This window comes from Oncorhynchus mykiss, chromosome 13 (assembly GCF_057628025.1).
Source record: "Oncorhynchus mykiss isolate SJ-2025 chromosome 13, ASM5762802v1, whole genome shotgun sequence".
Lineage (NCBI taxonomy): Eukaryota > Metazoa > Chordata > Actinopteri > Salmoniformes > Salmonidae > Oncorhynchus > Oncorhynchus mykiss.
In genome coordinates this window covers 56,949,001-56,970,287 of record NC_143034.1, presented here as the reverse complement: position 1 = coordinate 56,970,287, position 21,287 = coordinate 56,949,001, and the positions used below count along the sequence as shown (strand labels likewise).

Here is a 21,287-nt window from a genome sequence, read left to right as displayed (position 1 = left end):
TACGTGACCCAAGCTGCAGCCAAGGTCTAAAAAGTCAATGAACCCAGAACCCAAGCTACGGATGAGTAGCTGTGTCTAAGCGGGTGAATTCAAGCCGGACCCCCTTAGCATCCAATCCCAGCGAATCGTGGTATCTAAAAGGTTTCATTCCTATGCTGTGAGCTCTGAGCTGTCTGTCCCCGGAAGACCCCTTCCATAGCAAGGATGAGGGAGCAGACTCCTAAGCCAAAAGGACACTGACATCGTGAGGACGACCAGAAAGGCGCGCCGTAGAAGTGCATCATCGAGCAGCCAGAACGGTCCACGTGGAGGATCCACAGATAACTTCCCCACGTAACTACATCATTATATTCTGACCCATAGGAGCGGCAGTTTGGGACAAGGCTAGGGTTAGAATAGCATAGCTGACAAATTCACCCACATGTATATTTCTCTCGTGTACTTTCTTTTTTCTCTCTCTTTTGAAATCCCCATTGTGGGTAACACGCGCCATAGTGTGTTGGCCCATTATACTAAGTTCTAGTCAATGGCCTACAATGTGTTTTGTCTATGTGTATCTTTCATCATCATTTTAGCTTTGTAGTAAATAACTATTCAACTAAGATTGGTGTGGTATGAACTCATTGGTGAGACCCGGGTCCGTGCAGATTCACGAACTATACGACGTTCAGAACGAGATTTGGGAAATAGAATCTCAATAAAAACTATTTTTCCCATAGTGCCCCAGGTTATTGAGTTAATAATTGCTTGAATCAGTTAATCACGCAATTAGAAACTTTAATCATTCGATGAGCAACAGTCGTCACATTAACTAATGCAACATCATGTCAAAAGGGTGTAAGAAACAACCTAAAACAAAACTACAGAGGAAGTTATTTTACAATCGAGCCTCTCCAATAATAGCACATCTCAATCTATATGGTAATGAGGCCAGGGTTTTTAATGACATTTACCCCTGTAAAAAGGGAAAGACACAAGGCAGACGTCGTCTAAAGCGTGCCTAATGGGATCTATTGATTAGAGCTGTGAATTGAGACTAAGGATCTGAGTGGGAGAGAGAATGAACAAGATGACGACTTTTATTGATTTATTTTTTCACGCTGGCTTTTTCCTCTAAAGTGTGTGCATAGTTATGTATGGAAAAAGCAATTACAATCTTGGCACCAGAGCTATTTGTACCATCATACTACCTGGAAGCCAGCGAAATGGGAGCCCCAGGCATTGTACTGCATGGCTGATCATAGCCTCATGTTATCTGAATTAAGCATATTCACTATGATTCCACATTTAAATATAAATGCAAAGCAAGACGTGTTTGTCTCCTAAGCACATGATAATGCAATGTTTTTGAGATCCACAGTACAACACAACACACTGGAAAATATACTTGCAGTATAACAGATGGTTTTAAGTATAAATTAAGAGACATTGCTCAATATTTTGACTATGCTAATTGCTTAGTATCATTACATTACTATTGGCTGCTGTTGGCAGTGAGCTTTAGTGTTGTCGGCCTCCTGTCTGAGCTCTCAAACCCCATCCATGTCTGACTGAAGCCTCCCACAATCCCTATCTGACTGCAGCACGGCCCCACCTCACCCCCTCTGCCTCCTGCTGGGGAAAGCATAGTCTTCTTAGGCAACACAGTCTGGGAATCCACCCCAAGTCGGAACCCTGAGCATGTGAAACATATCTGCACTGTCCGCAACCCTGTCTCTGCTCCATTTACACAACAGGCCATGTGATCCATGTTGCCAGATCTGACTGTTTGGGATGCCTGGCTGGTCCGGATGGGACAAGTCCTCCATTGATACCCTTGTTCACTGTGACCAAAAGATTAGCCCTGGGGATTGTGGGTAATGGTCCTCTCCTAGCCGACTTGTTATCCCACCACAAAAATAGATCATATTCCATGTTGAAATACTACTGGCTCTCTTTTGCAATGTTTTCTGGTGTTGTGCCAGGGGGTGCTTCCCTCAACAGAGTTCTCCCTCTGTCGGCTATGCCTCTTGCTGCTTATGAAAACACTACCACAACTTTACACAATGGCAGCACAACATCACAAGGGTAGGCAATTTGCGTGCAACGCAAGAGTGGCCTCAAAAGGGGCTTACGCAACATAAAAGCCGCTGCTCAGCGATACAGGGCTGATTTATCAAGAAACACAGCTGTGGGTGAATTGAACGGCTCAGATTTGAAAGGAGAGAGGCAATTTGTCGCCTTTAGAAGTACACTGTGGTAAGTTAATAAAAAGCACACCTGAGAATGCAGCATGCTTTGGGTGCATGTTCTCTCCTCTCTGGGGGTAGAATCGGCACCGCTATGCTGGCGTTTCATGGAACTGTGACATGCGGGTGCTCTACATATGATGCAATGTGTGTTTAACCCCTGACCTGCTTGTGTGGATTTCCGCCGGGCCTTCTTGATGTCCTCCTCGTGTTTGTTCATGTGCTTGATGTCCAGCTGCTGGGTCTTCACTTCCAGATCTTTCTGCCTGTCTGCCAGGGCTTTACGGGCCTACAGCAACCAAGCAGCAGTGTGAATACAGAAACAATATGAGTCATTTCATGCTAATCCTCAGATCTACTGAACCTACAACTATTACCACAGTCATGGCAGCCCTTTCATCTCGGCTACCTATTTCTCCACTCAAATCCCGGCCTCATCCCTTAATCTATTCTTATTTCACATCACAGGATCTTCCTTCATCTCGTCTGTTGATTGCAATTCTCCAATGTCATGATGTAACACTGTTGGAAATGTAAACACAGCACTTGGCAGGCACGAACCGTAAACCCACAAAATCTCCTGTGTTTAATGGATGCCAACTAAAATAAAACGAACAGGACGTTATGATCGATTGATTAATCTAGTCTATATGATTACCATGGGGAGAAAGATAGGCAACAAAAAGCAACAGGTTTTTCCTGAGCAGAAAAACAGTTCATCTTAAAATACGGTGAATGGTTTCAATAGTCCAACAGAATAATGCTGTGGTGTAGTCAGATCAACCCTAAAACACTTCTTCTGACATTCATTTTGGATAATTTAAAGCTTCTCTAGGAAAACCTGAATTGTAGGACAAGGATTATAGGATGCTTTGGTATAGAATGGTCCATACCTTCTCCACGCCTGCATAGCGGCTGGCCAGCTGCTTCCTGAGGTCTATGATGTGGTGATCGTACTTCTTCAACTCCTTCTTGAAGTTGTCTCTGAACGTCAGCAGGGGCTTCTCCACCTCACACTGGAGCTGAAGAGGTACAGTTATTACAGTTGTAATTGATATGTACTTATATGTAACTACACTGTAACTACATTGTATCTGCCTATCTAACTACTATATAAATACACCGATTTAGAGTCCTGGTAGTCCTATACAGGATATATGTGACCTAGCTGCATAAAGCATGGATATAAATAGTAATGAAAAGTGCACTTAGGCCACTATATGTTCAAGAGGATTTCTCACTCTTCCACACGTTACCTAACCCCATCCCATCAGCCGGGGTGTCTCCGAGCTCACAGGAGAGGGGATCATGGCGGGCTGCATGTCCGCAGCCTGGGGCTCATCAGAAGACACCACTAATTAATCAGACAATGGAGGCTATGTAAAGCTTCAAGGCTACCTCTGCTTTATATTAAGCATTCTTAAGACCCAGTAGAGTTGTTTTCTTCACTGGTAAATGCTGCTGTAAGCCCCCCCCCTCTTTTTCTTTGCCCATGACAAACCAGAGTGAGGTAAACAAACACCCCAGTACGTGGTCCTAGAGGCCTTGGATTGACCAAAGGAACACATAAATAAACTGACTGCCAACTAAGCCTTCTCTGAGGGCTCCATAGCCCATAGAAAATACATCTTATAATGTTATTGAAGGTATGAGTGAAGCATGGATGTTGTCCACTTCCGTCGGTTCACATGGAGATTTTAGAATTTTCTTGGTCTGTTACAGTACATGCAATCTATAACATCCACAGTATCTTCTAGCAAGACAGCAACCTTGTTGGAGAACTTGAGGTGGACTTCAGCCTCGTCATGACAACTCCTCTTCAGCTGGGCCCAAGCTTCCCCAAGGGTTCTGGAATGGGATCAAACAAGAGACATCAACCAAACTGGATAGAATGGATGGGAAAACACCCAAGTAGCAAACAGGTATATGGTGAAGAATATAGAACGAATAGACATCTATTCTGTTAACTCACTCACCCTTCCTCCTGAGCAGCCAAGGGGCTCTGGGAGAGCTTGGAGAGGTTCTTAGAGTATTCATCTTCAATCTTTATCCTGCAACGGACAACGACAGCCATGGGGCTCTAAAGTATGGGACTCCAGGGAAGACCAATAGAGGATTTTTTTTTTTTTTTAAAGCTGACAGTTTCAGAGGAGCATTGGGGCATGGAGACACTGTCCTCCAGTATATCGCCGACACCCAAAGACATACAGCACTGTGGCCACTATGATGCTCAAAGCCTATTATTCTGTGCTGAGAAGATGTCAAACAATATCCTGTAACAACAGCCTGGATATGAGTTAATAATGCACTTTCCTGTGGAAAGGCCAGAGATGGGAATGATGTGAGGCTATTTACTCATGGCCACCCTGAGGGCGACTCAGAAAGACCAGCCATATTTCTGTGACATTCAATTATCCCACAAATACCCATTAACCATACACATCTGAGTAAACCTGTTCTCTATGGGAGGTCACGAAGGCCATTCCAAAGAAATGGATATGGCCAGAATCTGACATCAGGTCAGCTGTCTCACTGAACCAATGAAGAAAGGTCAGCCCTGAATTAGAATGTTGGGGAATGGGGAATTTAAATGAATTGTGTGAATACAGTCAGGGGAAAAAGTGAAAGTCCACCTAATTCTCAAGTCTATTGAGTCAATGGGAACATTTGTTGTGGGCGCAAAATGGGGCTTCTTGCTATGCTGAAGCCTATGAAAGCATGTGTTTAGGATGTCCACTTTATGAACGTCTACAACTTAACGTCATAAACCTAGTACGGTACAACACATGTATCTGAATTCAAATGTGCATGGGGATGATACACCTGGGGCGGCAGCTAGCCTGGCGGTCAAGAGTGTCGGGCCAGTCGACTAGGTGAAAAATCTGTCCATGTTCCCTTGAGCAAGGCACTGAACCCTAATTGCTCCTGCAAGTCGCTCTGGAGAAGAGCGTCTGCTAAATAAATGCATTGTAAATATATGAATAGATACTATAGAGTGGAGCCGGGTTGCCAAGTACAAAATAACCCATGCTCTACAATAACATAATGATAATGACAAGAGAACCCTGTTTCACCCTGATAAGACACGACAAACAGTCCAAATAAGATTACGATCAAAAAAGATACGATAAAGTTAATCAATAACATTTCCCAACACACAAAATACACAGTACCCCTTCCAAGCTGACTATGTTGTGTTACCTCTCCCGGACGAACTCAGCCATCTCTTTCTGCATCTGTTTGCCCTTGAGCTGTTTCTGCAGCAGCACTTCAAAGCCGCCCACAGAGGGGGTCCCTTGGGGGTCCTTCTTGTCAGTCTGAGGGAGAGGATGGAGCATCAATCACACACGCAGACTTCATTTCATGGAGAAAATGACATTTTTACATTGAGTGTGTGTGAGTGGTGATGGGTGTTGGGGAGTGTGTGTGTGTGGATGAGTGTATGAGTCAGAACTACAAACGTATGTGTCAAGGAGTGCATGCGCACGTGGGTGTGTTCGTCATTTGCGTGTGAGTTATGAGTGTGTGTGTGTGTGTCTAAGGGTTGAACAAGGAGCAGCACATCCCACTATGTGTAACAGGATGCGGATACGACAGGGAGTGATGTGGTAGCCCCACGTGAACCAGAGGTGACAGATTCAATTCACACAATGGGCTTGAGCTTTGGCTGAGTGGAGCACATTATGCCACAGAAATACAGACAGCCACTTAGAACATGACTCAGTGGAACAAGAACAACCATCCAAATCACAGTTCAGTGAAAAGAGGCTTCTGTTACAATCATGTTTGTAGACACATGAGTCGGCGTTAATATGACAGACAAAATCTACCCTGTTGGATTCAAAGTCATATGTAACAGGGAGGAGATTCCTATAAATATAGGAAGTCGGGATCTTATTCTATGAGCTGGAGAGTGGTTTAGAGATGTCAGGCGCTATCTTACCCAGAAGTAGTCACAGTAGCTCCACTCATTGGGCTTCAGTAGCTGCTGCTCTGGTTGATCTGGCGTCACACTGGGCAGCGGGAAGGTGACGCAGTTGATCTGAATGCAAAAAAATAGTGATACGAATTCAAGAGAGTGAGAGACAAGTGAGAGAGGTTTCTGTGAGACATCAGAGGGAGAGGAAGAAGGAAAGGAGGAGGAGGAGGATAATAGACTAATTGCATTCAACTCTCAGGAATGAATGTGGGAGAAACGCTATGGTTAGAGCAGACATCAAAGGTGTCATTTGTGGGAGATGTGCATAGAAGCTTCTCATTTGGAGACGGGACATGGAGGCTCAGTTTTTGTCTGTCATGAGGATGGGAGTAAAGGTCAGGAATGAGTAAATACTCTCCGGGGGTGTTGGTCATCAAGATGGTGACCCAGAGAACCCTCGGAGGTGGAGAGGGGGGGGGACATGGAAGGGGACAGATGGAGGGGAGAGGGACAGAGAAAGAGGGAGAGAAAAGAGAGGGGGGAGAAAGAGAGAGCACAAACCGTCCAGTCCTGGCCTTACGATCCTTACACTTATTTGTGATAAACTAAAACAACATCATAATGAAGAGAACGACCTACAATCAGTGATACAGAGGAAACAACCAACAACAACCCAAACCACTGTAGAGCAGAGTCACAGCTTAACACACCCAGCACTCAGACTGAATACACACTCTGGTCCACAGCGTCTTCAATTACCCTTAGAGGACTGCAATTATGTAATGTTCACCATCTGTAACCTCTCCCTGCTGGCACAACAACATGTCCTCTATCTATGCCATACTGCCAATGACATCCCAGCAGACTACATGGACATCCAGACATGCTGAATCTCAGATGCACAAATATGTATTATGTGTTCACTGCTTGGCTAAAGCACACGACAAGGAAAAAACACACTGTGCACATTTCTACTAGCTGATTACCATATTTGCTTATGTAACTATGACATTGTTTGAAGCTTTGTGTTGCAAATCATTGAGCCTATTGGGAGTTGAAACTATTTAGAATTAGGGAGATTTTAGAGAAGTTCCTGAGAAAAAACAGTCAAACAATGGAAGCAAGCCCGAAAAGCTATTCTGTAATAAATACTAACATGAGCCCCGTTCTTTCCTGAAGGCAACCAGCCGTCTGCAGAGATCTCCAACTCCTGCTTGAAAGCAGTTCTATCAATGGCCCCTGGACATCTAATATGTACACACTAACACTCACATACGGACAGGCAAGAGAAAGGAGGTGCATCAATCAGACACACACACACGTGCACGTACACACGCAGGTGTGCACGCACGCACGCACGCACGCGTGCACGCACATACACATACACACACACACACACACACACACACACACACACACACACACACACACCTAAGTCTGCATAATATGCCTGCTTCCACACACCACACGAGATACAGTAGTAGGAACACACATAGAAGTGTCGTAGCCTCTTTCTAACGCTAACGCTAATGACTGATTGTCACGGACACCAGATTTTCCATCACACTGACTCGCCATCTATCACTGCTGTTGTTTATCTCCTGCTCACATCCTCCAGAAACTGAGACAAGTTATCTGGCTGTCTCTATAGCTCACTACTCTTTTATGGGCTCTTAGTGGGGTGCTACACTGTTAGGACTCAGAGATTCATATTCATTACCTCTGTGAAAATCAGGGAGAATTGTATGGCACTGTTGGCACTCTGTGTGGTTTATAGTAGTTGATGTTTTTGGACAGTCAGCAAATCGAGGGTGTTATGGTTCAGCCTGACAGTGTTATGGAGATTCTGAGAGGCAGGCAGGGTCATAGCTTATGAATGAGTCACATGATGATGGTAATTCCTGTAGTTTAGAACAGACTAATTACACTTACCCCCAACAGCAGACAGTGTTGACAAGTGCCAGTTTGCCTAATCAACCAGAGGGACAGTCTGTCCTCTACCTGCATTCATTATACAGTCATTTCCACCCTAAATGCTGAGGCAAATGTAGAAAGGTTCATTTATTGCCTGGACGTTTAAAAATTGTGAGCCGGGCCTCACAGATTGGAATGGTTTGAATAGACATAAATATCACTAACAGCATGGAAAATAACCCATGCTTAAAGACATAAAACACAGAATATAACCCATGCTTAAAGACATAAAACACAGAATATAACCCATGCTTAAAGACATAAAACACAGAATATAACCCATGCTTAAAGACATAAAACACAGAATATAACCCATGCTTAAAGACATAAAACACAGAATATAACCCATGCTTAAAGACATAAAACACAGAAAATAACCCATGCTTAAAGACATAAAACACAGAATATAACCCATGCTTAAAGACATAAAACACAGAATATAACCCATGCTTAAAGACATAAAACACAGAATATAACCCATGCTTAAAGACATAAAACACAGAATATAACCCATGCTTAAAGACATAAAACACAGAAAATAACCCATGCTTAAAGACATAAAACACAGAAAATAACCCATGCTTAAAGACATAAAACACAGAATATAACCCATGCTTAAAGACATAAAACACAGAATATAACCCATGCTTAAAGACATAAAACACAGAAAATAACCCATGCTTAAAGACATAAAACACAGAAAATAACCCATGCTTAAAGACATAAAACACAGAATATAACCCATGCTTAAAGACATAAAACACAGAATATAACCCATGCTTAAAGACATAAAACACAGAATATAACCCATGCTTAAAGACATAAAACACAGAATATAACCCATGCTTAAAGACATAAAACACAGAATATAACCCATGCTTAAAGACATAAAACACAGAATATAACCCATGCTTAAAGACATAAAACACAGAATATAACCCATGCTTAAAGACATAAAACACAGAAAATAACCCATGCTTAAAGACATAAAACACAGAAAATAACCCATGCTTAAAGACATAAAACACAGAATATAACCCATGCTTAAAGACATAAAACACAGAATATAACCCATGCTTAAAGACATAAAACACAGAATATAACCCATGCTTAAAGACATAAAACACAGAATATAACCCATGCTTAAAGACATAAAACACAGAAAATAACCCATGCTTAAAGACATAAAACACAGAAAATAACCCATGCTTAAAGACATAAAACACAGAAAATAACCTATGCTTAAAGACATAAAACACAGAATATAACCCATGCTTAAAGACATAAAACACAGAATATAACCCATGCTTAAAGACATAAAACACAGAATATAACCCATGCTTAAAGACATAAAACACAGAAAATAACCCATGCTTAAAGACATAAAACACAGAAAATAACCTATGCTTAAAGACATAAAACACAGAATATAACCCATGCTTAAAGACATAAAACACAGAATATAACCCATGCTTAAAGACATAAAACACAGAATATAACCCATGCTTAAAGACATAAAACACAGAAAATAACCCATGCTTAAAGACATAAAACACAGAAAATAACCCATGCTTAAAGACATAAAACACAGAATATAACCCATGCTTAAAGACATAAAACACAGAATATAACCCATGCTTAAAGACATAAAACACAGAATATAACCCATGCTTAAAGACATAAAACACAGAATATAACCCATGCTTAAAGACATAAAACACAGAATATAACCCATGCTTAAAGACATAAAACACAGAATATAACCCATGCTTAAAGACATAAAACACAGAATATAACCCATGCTTAAAGACATAAAACACAGAAAATAACCCATGCTTAAAGACATAAAACACAGAAAATAACCCATGCTTAAAGACATAAAACACAGAATATAACCCATGCTTAAAGACATAAAACACAGAATATAACCCATGCTTAAAGACATAAAACACAGAATATAACCCATGCTTAAAGACATAAAACACAGAATATAACCCATGCTTAAAGACATAAAACACAGAAAATAACCCATGCTTAAAGACATAAAACACAGAAAATAACCCATGCTTAAAGACATAAAACACAGAATATAACCCATGCTTAAAGACATAAAACACAGAATATAACCCATGCTTAAAGACATAAAACACAGAAAATAACCCATGCTTAAAGACATAAAACACAGAATATAACCCATGCTTAAAGACATAAAACACAGAAAATAACCCATGCTTAAAGACATAGACAGGGTATCAACACATACATCTCTTGCCACCTTAGCTAACACTATCAGAAAATAACTCTTCCCCCGGCACACACACACACGCACACGCACACACACACACACACACACACACACACACACACACACACACACACACACACACACACACACACACACACACACACACACTGTAGGGTACTCAGCCACTGTTGCTATGCAACAAATTACTTTTGCTGTAAAGGCACAATCCCCCATAATAACAAAAGATTCCAAGACGTCCTCCACTATTCTCAGAATGCTGTGGCGTCCTCCAACTCTGTGTTCACTCATTCATTTAATGAGTGATTATTGTGTGACTGCTTTGGTAAAACATTTTCCATTAATAATAATCAAAAATAACCCATCTGAGTCTTCCAAACGACACAAGATGACACCCCAACAAGCTGTTACTCTTTCTTCGTAACAACAAGTCAAACAGCACTTGAGTATGTTTAATGAGGTGGAAGACATGGCTGGCTATTCAGATGATTCAGCCCTGTGCATCTTCCTTCCATCACACTCAGGACCAGCCTTATAATACGGAGGAGACAAGGTAACAACAAGGTTACGGGTCTATTGGTCTCAAATCAGCGGAGGCTGGTGTCACTTTAAATGGGAGGATAGGCTCATTAAAATTGATTAAAACACATTAAACACACCGTCCCATTCACTACATTCCAGCCATTAGTATGAGCCATCCTCCCTTCACCAGCCTCCACTGTCTCTAATGGAGGGGCCATGATCCATCTATATGGGATCTGATTCTGTCCATGACAGCTGGAAGACAGGTCACATGACGCAACATGCATCATGGGACAACAGAAAAACACCCTCCTGGACTGACATCATGATGAACGCCATACCCAGCATCAACAACTACAAACTCCCATTATTCCATCATTACACGACACCACTTCTTCTATGCAATGAATGAGTCCCTGAACAAAACCATGAATATCAATAATCACAGACCAATTACCCATTCATGTGATTTCTCTTTACACCGCAAAGTATAAAACTGCATTATAATGGAATGAATGTAGCCTAATCTAGTGGTGTCCTTTTCTGAGAGATTCATTGCTTGATCCATTCATATTTCTACAGAAGACATGACATCATGGTTAAATGTTGAGGCTGTGTACAGACCATCATGGCTCATGTAGGATTGGATAGTACACTGAGGATTGGGGTGCACAACAGCACCCCAATCCTTTGTCAACGATGCCATCAATCAAGCCCTATCAAACAAAGCTCACCTGTAAAAAAAAAGATCTACAGATAAAAAATAAAAAAATGTTTTCTATTTTTCCACAATATCAATTCAATTCGTTTTCTGAATGGCTCCAGTGTTTCCTATGGCAGTCTTTTCCATTTCAGCACCATTAATCAGTGTGCTATTGCTTTTGTAACCATGGAAACTGGCCTTGCTGCATCTCTCTGTGCAGGTCGGTGGGGCTTCACAATAGGCAGACTGACAGATCCCGTGGCTGGAGCAGGCCAGCGAGCCCACCGAGCAGAACCAACACTGGGCACACACAGAACTGTCTGTCAACCCTCAGCCCAGCACTCACCATCTCCTCCTACATTCCTCATTATAGGTTACATAACCACGAGGTCCAGTGTCAGAACAACTTTAACACTCTGAGGGATGTTATACATAAATCTGGTTTCATGTGGTCCACACAAATCCCTAATTTGCTAGAAATTTGTTTCTATATTTCTGAGTATAATGAGTTTAATGAATGCTAGTTATGGATACGTGGGAGTAGGAATTCAAGCTGCGTGTGTGATGTAAATGTTTTCATTAGCTGTTGTTGATGGAGAGTAGAACGGAATTATAATCATGGCTGTAATGTGGAAGTGTTGATGTTGTGTTTTGGTGAATGCAGTCCTGGGTGAACTGCATTGTCCTGCAGCCATGTGGGGTCCATTGGGGGATGGGAGGGATGCAGCATTACACTCATATAATATATTTCTATGTTTTCTAGAGAAGAAGACTCAGAGGGCTCGTCAGATTCTGGATCTGTCAGAGAGAAATCTACTCTAAATATACCCAGAGATGTCAACTGTCAGCTACAAAGATCTTGTGCTTTTCAAGAAAATCAAAGCCCATCATACATTGAAAGAGTATGATAAAAACATGACTTTGCTGCATGGGATACCTATTCTCACTCAAAGTCTGCGGCAGCTTCTGTGAACTGAGAGAAATATGAACCTCTTCATTGCTTGAGGACGCATCTCCTGTGTGTAAATGGCGCTTCTGCAAGCCTAAGTCCCAAACCCACAAGACTGATAGAAGGGAGTAGACACAGTACAGTCAATGAGAAAAAGATTAGCACTGATTAAGACTAATGTTCTATCCAATAGGCTGTTTGGTGTGGCGGCAGTGTTCCTGCACTGTGGGTTCCCCCATTACTCCACAGAGATCTGCAGCCAAACACAGAGACTACACTGCTACACGGACACACTGTAGCATAGTGGGTAGATGCTGTGCATTTTAACGTTGGCAGATGGTGGAATGAAATACAAAAACATCTAGCCTATTGTCGGGTAAAACATTGTTATCTTCTTTCTTCTGTTCAATTATCTCAAAAGGGAATAATCCTAGCTAAAAATAAACATTCTGTCACATCTGCTGTTTCTCCCTGGTGTAATGGTGCACAGGATCTGTATCCTAAACACAGTCTGAGGCTGCTGCTGCTCTGAGAGAGAAAGGGAACAACAGAGATAGACAGAGAGAGAGAGAGAGAGAAACAGAGAGAGATAGGGAGTGAGTGAGAACAACACAGAGAGAAAGAGAGAGTGAGGATGACAGAGAGAGATGGGTAGTGAGATGGAGAGGTTCTGGGTTTGGAGCTCCAGGGTACTCACTGTTATCTTGGTCTCCTTGATCTCCTTGTTCTGCTTCTTAGCTGGCGAATTGTTCCCCGGGTTCTGTTGGGAGAGACAGGAGGCATCATCAACGTCAAAGCTCTCCTCGGTGTCAAAGCTGGCCGCCTCCATCATCACACAACACCTCTACTCCTCCTGCTCCTCTCTCTGCTCCTTTCTCTGCTCCTCTCTCTGCTCCTCTCGCTGCTCCTCACGGGGAAACCCTGCTCCTGCAACTGAGGCTGCCTCTCACAGCCTGCTGCCTGCCTGACGTGGTGAGTCGAGTGGAGACGCGTCACAGGGGTGGGGTGGGGGTGGTGGTGTGTGTGTGTGTGTGGGGGGGGGGGGAGTAAGGGGCTGGGGAGAATGGACGGGGATGTGTGGAGTGGAGGGAGGGGGTGGAGGCGGTTGGTCGTAGTCCTAGGAGCGTGACGAGGCTGTCACCCGAGTCTGGAGGTTGACGGCAGGGGGAAGATGTAGCGAGGAGGCCTGTGTCTCCCTACTGTCCATACTGAAAACTAGTGAGACAACACATGGATGGAGCCAGCGGAAGAGAGCGAGAGAGAGTGCTTCAGCAATGTAAACATATGTTTCCCATGCCAATAAAGCCCCTTTGAATTTAGTTGAGAGATGGAATACTGAAGGAGAGGCGGGGATTTATTTACACATTCGATCACCATGCCTCCCTCTTCCCTCTTCAGAGAGATTGAAAGAAAGAGACAGAGAGAAAGAGGGAGTGTGTGTGTGTGTGTGAGAGAGAGAGAGAGAGAGAGAGAGGGGGGGGGGGGAGGAGAGGGGGCAGGGTCTGAGGGAAATGGCTTAGTAATGATAACTAGAAGGCTAATTATGATTAAGAGGCAAGTCGGAGGAAAAGAGGAGGAGAAGGAGGAGGGAGTGTGTGTGTGTGTGTGTGTGTGTGTGTGCGTGTGTGTGTGTGTGTGTGTGTGTGTGTGTGTGTGTGTGTGTGTGTGTGTGTGTGTGTGTGTGTGTGTGTGTGTGTGTGTGTGTGTGTGCATACAATACTGTCTGACAGTGTGGGTGTGTGCTAGCGTAATGACAATTCAGAGCGGTGTGGGTATATGATAATAGTGTGTGGGTACAGGATGTCTGATAATAGTGTGTGGGTACAGCATGTCTGATAATAGTGTGTGGGTACAGGATGTCTGATAATAGTGTGTGGGTACAGGATGTCTGATAATAGTGTGTGGGTACAGGATGTCTGATAATAGTGTGTGGGTACAGGATGTCTGATAATAGTGTGTGGGTACAGGATGTCTGATAATAGTGTGTGGGTACAGCATGTCTGATAATAGTGTGTGGGTACAGGATGTCTGATAATAGTGTGTGGGTACAGGATGTCTGATAATAGTGTGTGGGTACAGGATGTCTGATAATAGTGTGTGGGTAGAGGATGTCTGATAATAGTGTGTGGGTACAGGATGTCTGATAATAGTGTGTGGGTAGAGGATGTCTGATAATAGTGTGTGGGTACAGGATGTCTGATAATAGTGTGTGGGTGTTTGCGGAGGTGTGTTAGGCAAGTGTGTTTGTGGAGGGCTGATGCATATTTGAATGTTTTTCAGGGGTGGGGGTCCAGAGGGTGGATGAGCGGAAGAATTGATGTACACATGTGAGTGCATCGTATGTGAGTGCGGAGGGAGCCGAAAGGTGTGTGTGTGTTTACCCACGCGCGTGTGGTTGTGTTATCTGTGTGGGCAGGGCTGCAGCCACACTTATCCTCTCTTTCTCTTTCTCACTCTCTCTCTCTCACTATCCTTCTCTCCCTCGCTCGTTCTACTCTCTCTCTCTTTCTACTATCTCCCTCTCTCTCTCTTTCTACTATCTCCCTCTCTCTCTAATGATGGCGTTCCACCAGAGGCTGCAGCATGTTTACAGCGAAAAGCAGAGCTGCCACCGTCCGTACACGTGATCGCCCCAAGGACACCACCCCACTGTGCCCTTCTCTCCACCCCTGCTTATTACAACACCCCCCTGCAGAGGCCAACACAACAACACAGTCAGCTGTAGTAACCCAGTGAAAGCCTCATGCTTCGCATCGACGCACTCTCACCTTCCTCCTCCGAAACATGGCGCCGTTGACCAGCACCTACCGATGTGCCCGGGCTGCTCGGAGCGTGGCGATCCAGCCAGCGGACTTTCCCAGAAGCCCAGGATGCCCAGTTCTCCCAGTTTGAGCTATAAAGATTCTCTTGCTGGTGTCCTTACAAAAGCTGACAACAAACCCTGCGGCATGGTCCAAATCTCAGCTGCCCATATGGCCCAAATCTGTCCATGTATTCTCCCGTTAGCTGATGACGGGGTACTCACTAACGCTGGGTAATTAGTCACGTGGGTTGGCGTGTAACACTTCTTGGCCCAGGTTCATAGCTGCTCAAAGCAGGACTGGGGAGGACCATAGAGGACCATTTTTGTCCTGAAGAATGTTTGATGCGTGCAAAGGATTTCAAGCATACCATATCAAGAATAAACAGGGAATTATTGCATTAAAATAGTAATTTTTTTTAATTAGTTTGCCTACAACATGTTATAAGTGTTACAGGAACCATTATTGAGTTTGAGCTGCTTAATGTTGATGTGAATTCAATATCAGACAACTATTTCACTCCGATCAACACGTTGAGCTGATTGCAATGTTCCAACCGTAATAGACGGGTTGGACAAAATATAGGTTTATCAGGTGAAGTCCCTTTTAAAAAGGGTATTGCAGACTGCAGTGCTGAGTTGAAAGTCTCACCTGTTTGTCCATAGTGGCTCTCCGTAGGGGCACGCCAGGGGGGTCCGTGGGATGCATAGCACTTCCTGTGGTATAAAGTGCTCCATTGGCTACAGGGGAAAAGATCAGAAATGTCATTGAGATGATTGACAGATTAAACCCGCTCATTACTGAATCAGTTCAGAACGATAAACAGATGGGGGAACATACAACTCCTTCATGTGACGGACTGGGTACCAATCCATTATAGTGAAAAGGTCAGGTTGTGCTTATGTCTTCAAGTGACATCTTAATGTTATGGAGTCGTTTGCATCCTAACAGTCGGGAATAATACATTTCCTGTGTGTGTGTGTGTGTGTGTGTGTGTGTGTGTGTGTGTGTGTGTGTGTGTGTGTCACAACCCTGCATACGTCTACGGTAATGTCCCTACTCACATCCTACAGGGTCCTAATGGTTCCTCATCAGCCGTGATTCATGGCCTGTCGCTGCATATCAAGGCAGCCCATCTCAAAATGAGCTAGAGTATTATCACAGTTGAAGTGGGAAGTTTACATACACCTTAGCCAAATACATTTAAACTCAGTTTTTCACAATTCCTGACATTTAATCCCAGTAGAAATTCCCTGTTTTAGGTCAGTTAAGATCACCACTTTATTTTAAGAATGTGAAATGTCAGAATAATAGTAGAGAGATGTAAGGGTTCTCGTCCTCCTCTTCTGAGGAGGAGTAGCGAGAAGGACCGGAGGACCAATGCGCAGCGTGCAATAGAACACTCAAACAAAACAAAAAACGATGATGTGAATATACAAAACCGAAAACAGTACCGTGTGGACCAAACACTCACACGGAAAACATACACCCACAACCCAAAAGTGAAACCCAGGCTACCTAAGTATGATTCTCAATCAGGGACAACAGTTGACAGCTGCCTCTGATTGAGAACCATACTAGGCCGAACTCAAAAACCAACATAGAAAAACAAACATAGACTGCCCACCCAACTCATGCCCTGACCATACTAAAACAAAGATATAATAACAGAACTAAGGTCAGAATGTGACAGTACCCCACCTTCAAAGGTGCGGACTCCGGCCGCAAAACCTGAACCTATAAATCAAATCAAATCAAATTGTATTTGTCACATACACATGGTTAGCAGATGTTAATGCGAGTGTAGCGAAATGCTTGTGCTTCTAGTTCCGACAATGCAGTAATAACCAACAAGTAATCTAGCTAACAATTCCAAAACTACTACCTTATAGACACAAGTGTAAGGGGATAAAGAATATGTACATAAAGATATATGAATGAGTGATGGTACAGAGCGGCATAGGCAAGATACAGTAGGTGGTATTGAGTGCAGTATATACATATGAGATGAGTATGTAAACAAAGTGGCATAGTTAAAGTGGCTAGTGATACATGTATTACATAAAGATGCAGTAGATGATATAGAGTACAGTATATACATATACATATGAGATGAATAATGTTGGGTATGTAAACATTATATTAGGTAGCATTGTTAAAGTGGCTAGTGATATATTTTACATCATTTCCCATCAATTCCCATTATTAAAGTGGCTGGAGTTGAGTCAGTGTGTTGGCAGCAGCCACTCAATGTTAGTGGTGGCTGTTTAACAGTCTGATGGCCTTGAGATAGAAGCTGTTTTTCAGTCTCTCGGTCCTAGCTTTGATGCACCTGTAATGACCTCGCCTTCTGGATGATAGCGGGGTGAACAGGCAGTGGCTCGGGTGGTTGTTGTCCTTGATGATCTTTATGGCCTTCCTGTGACATCGGGTGGTGTAGGCGTCCTGGAGGGCAGGTAGTTTGCCCCTGGTGATGCGTTGTGCAGACCTTACTACCCTCTGGAGAGCCTTACGGTTGTGGGCGGAGCAGTTGCCGTACCAGGCGGTGATACAGCACGACAGGATGCTCTCGATTGTGCATCTGTAGAAGTTTGTGAGTGCTTTTGGTGACAAGCCGAATTTCTTCAGCCTCCTGAGGTTGAGGAGGCGCTGCTGCGCCTTCTTCACGATGCTGTCTGTGTGGGTGGACCAATTCAGTTTGTCTGTGATGTGAACGCCGAGGAACTTAAAACTTACTACCCTCTCCACTACTGTTCCATCGATGTGGATAGGGGGGTGTTCCCTCTGCTGTTTCCTGAAGTCCACAATCATCTCCTTAGTTTTGTTGACGTTGAGTGTGAGGTTATTTTCCTGACACCACACTCCGAGGGCCCTCACCTCCTATAGGGGAGGGTCTGGGTGGGTGTCTGTCCGCAGTGGCGGCTCTGGTGCGGGAAGTGGACCACACTTCACCATAGTCCTTGTCCGCCTCTTAGCCCGCCTCCGTGGCCTCTTTAGAGCGGTGACCTTCGCCGCCGACCTCAGACTGGGGACCCTAGCAATGGGTCCTGAATGGACGGGAGACTCTGGCAGTGCCGGACAGATGGGAGACTCCGGCAGCGCCGGATGGACGGGAGACTCCGGCGGCGCCGGACAGGCGGGAGACTCCGGCAGCGCCGGACAGGCGGGAGCACTTGTGGGGAGGAGACAGAGAGACAGCCTGGTGCGGGGGGCTGCCACCGGAGGGCTGGTGCATGGAGGTGGCACCGGATAGACCGGACCGTGAAGGCGCACTGGAGCTCTTGAGCACTGAGCCTGCCCAACCTTACCTGGTTGAATGCTCCCCGTAGCCAGGCCAGTGTGGCGAGGTGGAATAGCCCGCACTGGGCTGTGCTGGCGAACCGGGGACACCATGCGTAAGGCTGGTGCCATGTACACCGGCCCGAGGAGACGCACTGGAGACCAGATGCGTAGAGCCGGCTTCATGGCACCTGGCTTGATGATCACTCTAGCCCGGCCGATACGAGGTGCTGCAATGTACCACACCAGGCTATGCATGCGCACCGGGGACACCGTGCACTCCACCACATAACACGGTGCCTGCCCAGTCCCTCTCGCTCTCCGGTAAGCACGGGAAGTTGGCACAGGTCTTCTACCTGACTTCGCCACACTCCCCGTGTGCCCCCCGCAATACATTTTTGGGGCTGCCTCTCGGGCTTCCAGCCGCGCTGCCGTGCTGCCTCCTCATAATGCCGCCTCTCGACTTTTGCTGCCTCTAGCTCTGCCTTGGGGCGGTGGTATTCTCTCGGCTGTGCCCATGGTCCCTTGCCGTCCAGAATCTCCTCCCATGTCCAGGCGTCCTGATCTCGCTGCTGCTGCTGCCCGTTACCACGCTGCTTGGTCCTTTGGTGGTGGGTGTTTCTGTAAGGGTTCTCATCCTCCTCTTCTGAGGAGGAGTAGAGAGAAGGATCGGAGGACCAATGCGCAGAGTGGTAAATGTCCATAATTTTTTAAAATAAAGACAATAGAACACTTGAACAAAACAACAAACAATGACGTGTGGACCAAACACTCACACGGAAAACATACACCCACAACCCAAAAGTGAAACCCAGGCTACCCAAGTATGATTCTCAATCAGGGACAACAATTGACAGCTGCCTCTGAGTGAGAACCATACTAGGCCGAACTCAAAAACCAACATAGAAAAACAAACATAGACTGCCCACCCAAATCACGCCCTGACCATGCTAAAACAAAGATATAATAACAGAACTAAGGTCAGAACGTGACAAGAGAATGATTTATTTCAGCTTTTCTTTGTTCCATCACATTCCCAGTGGGTCAGAAGTTTACATACACTCATTTAGTATTTGGTAGCATAAATTGTTTAACTTGTGTCAAACGTTTCAGGTAGCCTTCCACAAGCTTCACACAATAAGTTGGGTGAATTTTGGCCCATTCCTCCTGACAGAGCTGGTGTAACTGAGTCAGGTTTGTAGGCCTCCTTGCTCGCACACGCTTTTTCAGTCCTGCCCACAAATTTTTTATTGGATTGAGGTCAGGGTTTTGTGATGGCCACTAAAATACCTTGATTTTTGTTGTCCTGTTCTATTTTTGTTTCCTCAGACCAGAGGACATGTCTCCAAAAAGTACGATCTTTGTCCCCATGTGCAGTTGCAAACAGTAATCTGGCTTTTTTTATAGCGGTTTTGGAGTAGTGGCTTCTTCCTCACTGAGCGGCCTTTCAGGTTATGTCGATATTGGACTTGTTTTACTGTGGATATAAATACTTTTGTACCTGTTTCCTCCAGCATCTCCACAAGGTCCTTTTCTGTTGTTCTGGGGTTGATTTGCACTATTCGCACCAAAGTACGTTCAACTCTAAGAGACAGAACACATCTCTTCTTGAGCGGCATGACGGCTGCGTGATCCCATGATGTTTATATGTGCGTACTATTGTTTGTACAGATGAACGTGGTACCTTCAGGCGTTTGGAAATTGCTCCCAAGGATGAACCAGACTTGTGGAGATCTACAATTTTTTTTCTGAGGTCTTGACTGATGTCTTTTGATTTTCCCATGATGTCAAGCAAAGAGGCACTGAATTTGAAGGTAGGCCTTTAAACACATCCACAGGTACACCTCCAATTGACTCAAATGGTGTAAATTAGCCTATCAGAAGCTTCTAAAGCCATAACATAATTTTATGGAATTTGCCAAGCCTCTTTAAAGGCACAGTCAACTTAGTGTATGTCGACTTCTGACGCACTGGAATTGTGATACAGTGAATTATAAGTGAAATAATCTGTCTGTCAACAATTGTTGGAAAAATTACTTGTGTCATGCACAAAGTAGATGTCCTAACCGACTTGCCAAAACTACAGTTTGTTATCAAGAAATGTGTGGAGTGGTTGAAAAACAAGTTTAATTGACTCCAACATAAGTGTATGTAAACTTCTGACTTTAACTGTACATCAGCATGACTCATGAGGGAAGCTGAGCACCACAGCCATGGAAAGACACAACATAATGACCCCTGAAGGAAGCTGATCACCACAGCCATGTAAAGACATGACATAATGACCCCTGAAGGAAGCTGAGCACCACAGCCATGTAGAGACATGACATAATGACCCCTGAATGAAGCTGAGCACCACAGCCATGTAAAGACATAACATAATGACCCCTGAGGGAAGCTGAGCACCACAGCCATGTAAAGACATGACATAATGACCCCTGAAGGAAGCTGAGCACCACAGCCATGTAAAGACATTACATAATGACCCAGCTCTACCTCACACATAATTGTGCAGAGACCAGGAGAATATGGAGCAGAGGGGGATGGATACTCTGTTAGAGAGACATATACAGAAATATATATCAAGGGATCAAGCTATTTTACGAGGTCGCAGAACAACAGTGTGCTGAAATGGAATGGTATGAAGTC

General features: G+C 44.2%; 1 protein-coding gene across 3 annotated transcripts in view; it reads right to left on the bottom strand.

Moving 5' to 3' along the window:
* Positions 1-21,287, bottom strand: part of LOC110486607 (growth arrest-specific protein 7) — a 40,689-nt gene that overhangs the window by 9,742 nt on the left and 9,660 nt on the right. Inside the window, exons 4-11 of one of the 3 annotated variants that reach the window (XM_090196840.1) lie at positions 16,011-16,099; positions 13,256-13,318; positions 6,172-6,270; positions 5,430-5,545; positions 4,205-4,279; positions 3,998-4,076; positions 3,122-3,250; positions 2,394-2,517 (exon numbers count right to left, since the gene is read on the bottom strand). In XM_090196840.1, the coding sequence (XP_090052966.1) occupies positions 2,394-2,517; positions 3,122-3,250; positions 3,998-4,076; positions 4,205-4,279; positions 5,430-5,545; positions 6,172-6,270; positions 13,256-13,318; positions 16,011-16,099 (774 nt within the window). Of the gene's footprint in view, positions 1-2,393; positions 2,518-3,121; positions 3,251-3,997; positions 4,077-4,204; positions 4,280-5,429; positions 5,546-6,171; positions 6,271-13,255; positions 13,893-15,326; positions 15,607-16,010; positions 16,100-21,287 lie in introns of those variants that run through there. The other 2 variants (XM_090196842.1, XM_090196841.1) reach the window with 2 other exon arrangements.